Source organism: Bison bison, unplaced genomic scaffold (assembly GCF_000754665.1).
Source record: "Bison bison bison isolate TAMUID 2011002044 unplaced genomic scaffold, Bison_UMD1.0 scf7180017864181, whole genome shotgun sequence".
Taxonomy (NCBI): domain Eukaryota; kingdom Metazoa; phylum Chordata; class Mammalia; order Artiodactyla; family Bovidae; genus Bison; species Bison bison.
In genome coordinates, this window is record NW_011494753.1 from 152,239 (window position 1) to 162,188 (window position 9,950).

Here is a 9,950-nt window from a genome sequence, read left to right on the forward strand (position 1 = left end):
CCCCCCCCCTGGGCTGTCCCGCAGGCCAGTCTCTCCGCCGTTCACACCCCTCCTGACCCCACCGCCCAGCCACCCACGTGCGCATGCGCCCTACCAGGGCGGCAGGCGGGGCGGCGCACCTGGAACATGGGGTAGGTGAGGAAGGTCTCCAGCGTCCTCTCCTCGCAGTCGGGCTTGGCCTCGTAGTGCTTGAGCAGCTTGTCAAAGTCGCGGTTCTGCTTGCAGTGCGCCAGGATCTGCAGGCTGTACTGGTGGTTGCGCACGAACTCCTGGTAGATGTTGAGCATGGGCAGCAGGATGTCGAACAGGTCGGCTGCAAGAAGGCAGGGCTCAGTGGGCAGCGGGGGCGCCCTCCATGTGCAGTGAGGGGCTGACGCCCTCCCCCAGGCCCTCGGCCTCCCCAGACCCGCTGGGGAGGTCCCAGAGAAACCCCCTGCCCTTGGAGCTGACCCTGGCCCCACCGCCCTCTCCTAGGAGAGACAGGAAGGCCCCAGGCACTGGGATCAATCACATCAGAACCACAAGGTTTGGAGCCCTATCTAGTCTGACACCTAGAGGGCCAGAGAAAGCAGGTGTGGAGGGTGCTGTGGGGTGCCTGCCCCCTGGGCACCTTTTAGGACACAGGTGCTTCTTCCCTGGCTGTCACCAGTCCCAGTGGCTGTCAGCTGGGTCCTCCCTGCGTGGGAACTGCTCTCCGCTGAAGGAAGCTGCCCTGCACAAGCTGGGCCCGTGACGGTAAGGGAGGGGGCTGTGAAGGCCGGCCCCTGCCTCGACTGGGGACCTCTCTGAGGGGCCACCTGGGTCCCAGAGTGCCTTTGGGGGTTGCCCTTGGCCTCTGTTGTAATTACATCCCCCCAGTGCCCTCCTCCCTCCAGGGGGCCTCCCTCCCAGAGTGTCCCATCTGTGACTGGGACCTGTCAGAGGCCACAGGGTGAGTCAGCAGCTGGCTTGGAACCAGGTTTCCCGACTCCCTTGTTCCAGGGCTTTCCACCTCATGACATGCTTTCCTGAGTCTCTATGCCCTCACCTGTGGGTCCCCTGTCCCTGCCCTCCCAGCTCTGCAGCCCCTGCTGGCCCGTCAGTCTCAACCTCCTGTCCTTCCAGCTCTCGAAAGCCCAAGCCTGCCCTTCAACACTTGGTGGGATGGGATGGAGCCTTTAAAACAGAGGTCCCCCAATCTCCCGGACAGCACCTCCTGTCATATCAGCAGCAGTGTTAGATTAGAAATAAAATGCACAATAAACATACTGTGCTCGAAACATCTTGAAGTCATCCCCCCAGTCCTGGTCCGTGGAAAAACTGTCTTCTATGAAATCAGTCCCTGGTACCCAAAAGGTTGGGGACCATTGCTCTAAAACATCAGCTTACTAACCCCATTAAAGAGAAAGACCATGCAGCTAGTGATGATTATACTCAGTGAAGTAAGTCAGACAGAGAAAGACAAACTCCATATGATATCACTCATATGTGGAATCTAAATATGACACGAACTTATATACAAAACAGAAACAGACTCACAGACTTAGGGAACAGATTTGTGGCTGCCAAGGGGGAGGGGGATGGGGGATGGATGGAGTGGGAGCTTGGGTTTAGCATTTGTAACTTTTTACATATAGAACGGATAAACGAGAAGGTCCTACTGTATAGCACAGGGCTTCCCTGGTGGCTCAGTGGTAAACAAGCTGCCTGCCAAGGCAGGAGACATAGGAGACTCAGGTTTGATCCCTGAGTAGGGAAGATCCCCTGGAGGAGGAAATGGTTACCCACTCCAGTATTCTTCTCGGGAAAATCCTATGGACACAGGAGCCTGGAGGGCTACAGTCCATGGGGTTGCAAAGAGTCTGAGCACCCATACATCCAGTGTATAGCACGAGGAACTATATTCAATAATCCATAATAACCATAATGGAAAAGAATATTACAAAAAGAACATATATATAGGTATAAATGAATCACTTTGCTGTACAGCTGAAATGAAGACAACATTGTAAGTCAACTACATTTCAATAAAAGGAAAAAATTTCCTTGTAACAAACTCTAAGTGGGAGCTCTCATGCAAGGCATCCACCTATCCAGTGGATCACCTCATCAATCCTACGAGGACAGAAAGTACAGCCTTTTTCTTTTTTCTAGTGTATATGTGTGTGTTTGCTCAGTTGTTAAGTCGTGTCCAACTCTTTGTGACCCTATAGGCTGTAGCCTGCCAGGCTCCTCTGTCCATGGAGTTTTTCAGGCAAGAATATAGGAGCAGGTTGCCATTTCCTCTTCCAGGGGATCTTTCTGACCCAAGGATAAAACCATGGCTCTTGTGTCTCCTGCATTGGCAGGCCTGTTCTTTACCACTGAGTCACCTGCTTCTTCTTTTGACCTTGGAGAAAATGGGTCTCTTTGACCTGAGAGAAATAGAAATAGCACTCGCTCCCTGTGGAAGTCTCCTGGCCTGTGGGCAGGGGAGCCTCTCCTCTCTCAGCAGTCCCTTCACCTTCCTGAGCCTTTTCCCTTGACTCCACAGCAGAACTGACACAACACTCACCTTTTCCTGTTGAATTAGGTGGAAGGAAGATGCTACCCAGGGTTGGAGAGACAAGATGTGAGAGGCACTCCTATACATCACTCTCAGGAGTGAGGACTTGGAGAGAAATGTGACGGTGGGTACAGAGCGGGGAGTCCACCGCCCTTGTTTCAACCATTCAGCCTCTGGACACCTATCTCAGGGAACTGCTCTCTACTATGGAGACCACCTCACACATAGACACTATTGTTTCTAGTAACAGCAAAAAGGCAGAGCATCTTTAAGAGCCAAGAAGGGGGAGATGTCTGTGTAGACAGTGGCAGATTCACAGGGCCCTGGAGCACTACACAGTCATCAAAAAGCATGCTTCAGCTTGAGAAAATGCTTATGCAATAATGTTAAGTAAAAAAAAAACCCACAGTAAGATTCAAATTCTATATTCAGTATGTTTGCAATTATGTAAAATGGGAAAAAAAATCACCAAGATCTATGCATAGAAAAAAGAATTGGAAGGAAACAAACCCAAGTGTTTACAGTAGTTATCTTTGGGAAGCAGAACTATGGCTGATATTTTTAACCATTTCCTTCTTTTCTGGATTCTCGAATTTTCTCAAATGGGTACATATATTTTATTTTTAAAAAGGAAAAACAGATAAACTAAAAATATATCACTTCCTCCCAGAAATGTAGCTTTTGCCAATTTGTTTTTCCTCTTCTGAGCCCTCTGAGTGTTCCTGGGAGTTTTTAAAGGGCCCCTGTGGTACATTCTGCAAGGACAAAAGTGTTGCCAGCTGGGGTTTGAGGGGGAGGGGGTGGCCACTGTAGAGGGACTTCCCAGGTCAGGGTGGGGATGGAGGGGCAGAGGACCCCTGCCAGGGCTGCTACTCACCCAGGACCAGCGTGGGCCAGCTGGAGATGCGCGCCTTCAGGCCTTGGTAAAAGATCTGGTGCAAAAACATGATGGTCTCGCTGCAAGAGAAAACACAGGGTTACGCTCAGGCCAGGACATCCTGTCCCTCCAAGCATCCCCTACCACAAGTTAAGGAAATCCTCTCAGGTGACACTTAACCTGAAAACCAGTTCAGTGGGATGGACTATGTAATTTGTGGGGCCTGATGTAAAACAAACAAGCGAGCCCCTTGTTAACAAAATGGTTAAAAATTTCAGGATGGGGTTTCCCTGGCGGTCCAGTGCAATGCAAGGGACACCGGCTGGATCCCAGGTAAGGGAAGATCCCACATGCCATGGAGCAACTAAGCCCGTGCACCACGACTGCTGAGCCTGTGCTCTAGAGCCCGTGAGTCGCAACTACTGAAGCCTGCATGCCACAGAGCCTGTGCTGCACAAGAGAAGCCACTGCAATGAGAAGCCTGTGACCCTCAATGAAGAGTAGCCCTCACTCATCGCAACTAGAGAAAGCCTGTGTACAGCAACGAAGACCCACCACAGCTGAAAAAACAAAAAATTAATTAAGAAAAAAATGGTCTCCGAAAAAATAAAGTGTATTTCAGGATGGTGACGGCAGAGTGTACAATTCAGAAGGGCTCTTCTCAGCATGCAATCAAATGCTGGTCAAGCTGGCCGAGAAGGGTAGTGCTCTGGCTGCTGGCTTCCCTCAAGTCCCTGCTGGCTGGGGGTGCCCCTGAGGGATCCTGGAGGAAGCTAGGGCCCTGAAGAACTCAGAGGAAAAGCCACTCAGAGGAAAAGTCCTCATGTCATGAGGACATGACAGGATCTAGGGCTTGAGACCCACACAGATGGAGGCTCGATCTGCTGCCTTTTGCCCCTTCCCACCTGTGTGACCCTGAGCAAGATGCCTAACAGCTCTGAACCACAGGTCTTTCCATGGAAAACACAGAGGTGAAATGTGGTTCTTCTGAAAGTATTGTGCATCTACTGGAGCAGAGTGATGCTCAGCAAATGCTAGTTCTCCACAAGCCCCTTTTGGAATAAACGTTAGAAAATGGAAAAAAAAAAAAGGAAAGGACAGAAACCCAGAGTCTCTAAAGTGCCTGCTTTGTCATCACCTGGAATGCTGGGGGTGCACATAGTCTCATTAGGCCTCAGAGCATTTCCCAGACAGCCACATTTGCCGTGGCCCCACTCCCATCCCCCCTTCTCTGCCCACTGCTCCCCAAGTGGCTGGTTCCAGAGAACAGCCAATCTGTGAGAACACAGAGAACCCAAGAGACGGGCCAATTCTGCTCCATCCTGCAGGGCCCCCCTCCTCCTGTTCTTTCCTTGTTCCTGCTCATCACCCTGGCTCCTACACCCTGCAGACCTGGGGGTCTCCTCAGCATGTCTGGGCTTGCCTTGAATCACAGGGGAAGCCAAAAGAACCAAATATGCCAAAGTGTGGGGACTTGTCCCTGGTGGTCCAGTGGTTAAGATTCCACACTTCCAAAGCAGGGGGCACGGGGTTCAATCCTGGGTCAGGGAACTAGATCCCACCTGTGGCGCAGCCGAAAAAAATTCTCTTTTTTTAACGTGCGCTCCACTCATGGAAAGGGAAAATGAGTCCCAGAGAGGAAGAGTGAGCTCCCAGGAGTTGGGGCTCTGGGCCCTGTCTTCCGCCTCCCTGGAACATTCTCTGTCTTTCTCTGCCGTATCACCACCCCTCCATGGCTACACTCTCTGCTCCCTCCCCAGGCTCTCCCAGCGCCCTGGGTGGTCGCTGAGGCCCTGGTGTTTTCCAGCTTGGGGTGCTGTCAAGGGGTGCTGTCCCTTCTCTCAGCAGTTTGTGCCCTGAAGGCAAACCCCCACCACTGTGAGGTCTCATTCTCAGGACAAGAGCAGAGGATGGAAGGCGCTGGGTGGGCGCCCCTGGGCTGCGAGGCACAGGAGGCCAGTAAGGGGCCTGGACCTCATGTGCATGGAAGTCCTGAGAGGCATGGGGCTCCTGGACCCTGGATGGGTTTGGAATTCCCTGAGCACCCCCACTCTGCAGAGAAAACACACTGTGTGAACAGAGAAAGAAAAGAAGGAAAGACTGAAGAGAAAAAGGGGTGAGGGAGCTGAGAGGTGGGGGTGGTGGTAAGAGAACAGAACACAGCGCCTGGGCTCTGCAGAGCAAAGTCTGTACTGGTCACACCCCCAGGACGTTCAGAAGGGAAGGCTGGGGCCAGGGGGGCCTTTAACAGGTATCATTGGAAAAGATCCTAATGCTGGGGAAGACTGAAGGCAAAAGTAGAAGTGGATGATAGAGGATGAGATGGTTGGATGGTATCACTGACTCAGTGGACATGAGTTTGAGCAAGTTCCTGGAGATAGTAGAGGGTAGGGAAGCCTGGTGTGCTGCAGTACAAGGGGGTCGCAAAGAGTCGGACACAACCGAGCTACTGAACAACAAAGTAGTGGAAACATTCCAAGTTCTCATTCCTGAGTGTGGTCCAGTCATTGCCGTGAATTAACTATCATTTCCCTGAAGTCCCAAGAGAACAGGCCCCCCAGGGGTGGTGACACAGTGATTTCTGGATTGGGGGCCCCATTTGATGGCTGAAGTCATCTTCAGTTTTCAGGCAGAGAGTCTGCAACAGATGTACCTGTGACCAGGCTGATTCTGCCTGTTCATGGCCCTTGAACTAGTCATTGAACAGATAAACAGGCACCGTGCCAATCTGAAGAGCTTTAGTTGTCCACATGGGAAGAGCCTTTGGAAAATTCAAATGAGACGGATCCGGGGTGCATGGCAGTGCACAGAGGGGTGAATGTGGGCCCTGAAGTGGGGGAGGGTGGAGGTAGAAAGACTATCGGGGGTTCCTGAGGAGCCAGGAGGTGATGAATGACCCCAAGCACTGACAGCAAGACTCAGGGCCCCACTCCCAGGAAACGGTTTCCTACGGCTGCAGGAAACACCAGGGAGGAAATCCACCCTCTTAGATTCCAACAGGGCATGGACTGGTAGAGTAGCACAGTAGGAACATGATAAGCTGGGACTACAAAAATACAGTTGATGAAGGCTCCCTTTTCCCTTTGTATTGGCCATTTGAACATCTTCTTTTGAGAACTGCCAAATCCTATTTACTATTTTCAGTTTTATTAATTTAAACTAACTCTTCATGTTAAGTGTATAATGGAACATCTACATTGCAGACTTCTTTTTTCTCAGCTATTTTCCACTGATTTTGTGTTTACTGTCTTTTAAAGTTTTTCTACTTTGCCGTGAGGTGTACCATTTTCTTCTTCTTTTTTTTTTTTTCCTGTTTTGAGCATGTCTTTTCCCACTCCTAGATTGCATACACACTTATCTGTATTTTATTTGCTACATATAAATACTTAACTAGGGGACTTCCTTTATGGTCCAGTGGTTAAGAATCTGCCTGCCATGCAGGGGACACAGGTTAGATCCTTGGTCTGGAAGATTCCACATGCTTCAGAGAGACTAAGCCCATGTGCCACAACTACTGAGCCTGTGCTCTAGAGCCCAGGGGCCTCAACAAGAGAAGCCACCACGAGAGAAGCCTGAGCACCACAACTAGAGAGTACGCCTGCTGCACCTAGAGAAAGCCCATGCAGCAACGAAGACCTGGCGCAGCCAAAATAAATAAGTGATTGTAAAAATACTTAACTCCAGTTTACTTTGGTGTAGCTTGTGAATAAAATATATAAATGTAATCTTTCTCTCAGTTTGGTTAGCCAACTGCCCCATTTTATTTATCCAATACTCCAGCTGTTTCCCCTGCTTTCCAAAGCTGACTTTATTGTTACTAAATTCTCAAACATGTGTAAGTCTGTTTCTGAACTTTCTATTTTACTTTGATGGTCTATTGGCCTGTTCTGGAAATAGAGTCGGGCTGTTTTTGTTACTTTTAATATGTTTATAAGCCTATAATATATTTGAATTAATGTAGGAAATGTTACTTTCATTGTTCGTTTTTCAGAACATGATTATCAATTTACATGTATTTATTCCTTCAGATGGACTTTAAAATCACTCTGCTAGGCTGAACTTCAATTGCAATTATATTAACTTTATAGCATGTTTTGGGTGAAATGACATATTTATGACATGGAATCTTGCCATCCAGAATGCTGGCCCACTTTCTGTTTTTGTACAGCCTGCACGTTTAGAAGGACTTTTATAATTTTAAATGGTTGAAAAAAATCAAAAGTGCATTTTATGGTAAGTAAAAATTATATAGAATTACCATTTTAGCATCCATAAGTAAAGGTTTACTGTAACATAGCTGCACCCATTCAACCAATCATTAGGATTGCCTAAGTCCACCTGCTTCTGACAGAGACCCTCTGGCCCTCAAGATCTAAAATATTTACCATCTGGCCTTTGACAGAAGAACTCTGCTGAGACCTAGTTTATGTGAATGCTGTCCCTGAATTGTGCAGTGCACAGCAAGGGCAACTGTATTCTACGGCCCTATCCCTCCCCACAGCTTACTTAGAGTGCACCAGGGAATCTAACACAAAAGAAATCGTTATTTAAGTGTGATGAATGCTACAAAAGAGGGCCCTGGAAGCACACAACCAGGGAAAAGAAGCCAACGGCGACAAGGGGAGTGGGGTGGTCGGAGACATCCAAGAAAAACATGAAGGAAGAGTAGGAGAGAGCTGTTGTAAGGAAAACAGGGAGGACAGTAGGGTGGGGAGAATTAGAGGGAGAGGAAGCGACCTGTCTACTTGGGAAGCATTAATTTTTCCTGGTTCCCTTCTTGAGCCCAGAAAGGAGTGTGACTCACCCAAGCCATTCTCAGATCCACAGGGCTGGGCTGGAAGAGGAGGGCAGAACCAGGTCTCTTCATTCTTGCCCTGCTCTCTACCCATCCCTCCTCACTCCCCAGCCCATGCAGACATGACGAATGGATGGCAGCATACTCCCCCACAGAGCCTCACCATCCTTCTCAGCCCGGGACTCCCAGCCACCGCCGATCAATCAGAGTGGCATCAAGGTACCAACCATCTGTCACCCAGGCGGGATGTTCTCATCACGGGGCCATGCCTGTGGTTCCCAGCACATGTTGCCGGGCAATGTTTTTATTAAAGGGAAACAGTCCAAGTCTCTGCGCTCATTGTCTTGGGTAAACAAAATCTGCTGCAGGTGTTTATTTCAAAGATCACTCCTCCCCTACCCTCCACCCTCCACTATTGTAGAAACACACAATTAACCCCCTCCCCAGCTCTGTAGCACCCTCCAGGAATCTGCCAGCCTGGAGAGAGGCCTCTTTCTTCTCAAGGACTTCTTTTAAGGAGCTCCGGCAAATGAAATCACCAAAGTAGCATCAGGTTTCTAGTGTGGCTGAATCATTGAATTCATTTTGGCCTAAAAGCAAACCCAGGGGGAAGTCACGTGTAGAAATGCCTTCTAGTGAGTGGGCTGGCAGCCTCTGCCCTTGGCCTGTGGCACACACGGACCTCTGTGCTGTGGTCCAAGGCAGGGAGACCCCAGAGATTCACAGCACTTACCCAGCAAGAGGGGAGGCTGGGTTCACACGCAACAGAAAGTTCTCAATAGCGCAGAAGTGGGTGGGGGCAGTGCGTGCCAAGACCTGGGTTGTGATGAGCACGCGTTGGGGAAAAGGAGGATGGGGTAAGTGAAGATCCAGCCCATCATTTAATAGGGCAGCAGGGGCAAGCAGAGGCCTTGATGTAAAATGGAACTGAATTAAAGTCACAGCCCACTGGAACCCTGAGAATGTCCCATCCATCACCTCTCTGAGCTCTGATGCCAGCCTGATGGGGCATCTCCCAGGATCGGAAATCACTCGGGCCAAGTGCTCAGAGAGCCTGGCATGAAGCCGGCCCTGCAAAGCTTAATGTGGTGAGGGCAGTCCAGAACATTCAGTCATGCACAGAAGCTGTGCAGTGCTGCTATTTTTTAATGAAAAAATCAATTAAGCTGGTCTCTGCTCACAAAAAGCAAAGTGGTTAAGACAGTGACGTTTATACTGTCCTATGCACACAGTGGGTCATGTGCTGAGGTATGAACGATAAGAAGGCAGTCATGTTCAGGACTTCCCAACTGGTCCAGTGGTTAAGACTCTGCGCTCCCAAATCAGGGGCCTGGGTTCTATCCCTGGTCGGGGAACTAGAGCCCACATGCTGCAGCTAGGAGCCTGAATGTCACAAGGAAGATCCCACATACTGCAACTAAGACCTGGCACAGCCAATTAAATACATTAAAATAAAGCAATTTTGTAAGGCCCAGTGATTCAGTTTCTACAAGGTTTTCTGAGGCTAGAAGCCGCTCCCCTCCTTCTGCTCCCACCTCTACCGTGTCCCTGTACCCTGACATCTCCTCCACATCCATGAGGTCAGCCTGGTCCTTCTCCCAGCCACCTTCAGCATCTCAGCTCAACCTCTCAAAATCAGACCTGCGTCCCCTGGCTCCCCCATCTCCTCCCAGGTGATACATAAGTCCTTAAACTTGCTACAGCACCCTGGCAGGTAAAGGGGCAGAGCAGGGCCCAGGGGAGGTGACCCTGGG

The 9,950-nt window shown here is 49.9% G+C and overlaps 1 protein-coding gene across 1 annotated transcript in view; it reads right to left on the bottom strand.

The window, feature by feature from the left end:
* RASGRF1 (Ras protein-specific guanine nucleotide-releasing factor 1) overlaps positions 1–9,950 on the bottom strand; it is a 102,366-nt gene that overhangs the window by 53,136 nt on the left and 39,280 nt on the right. The window contains 2 exon segments of the mRNA XM_010843392.1: positions 120–313; positions 3,402–3,506. Coding sequence (XP_010841694.1) covers positions 120–313; positions 3,402–3,506 — 299 coding nt within the window.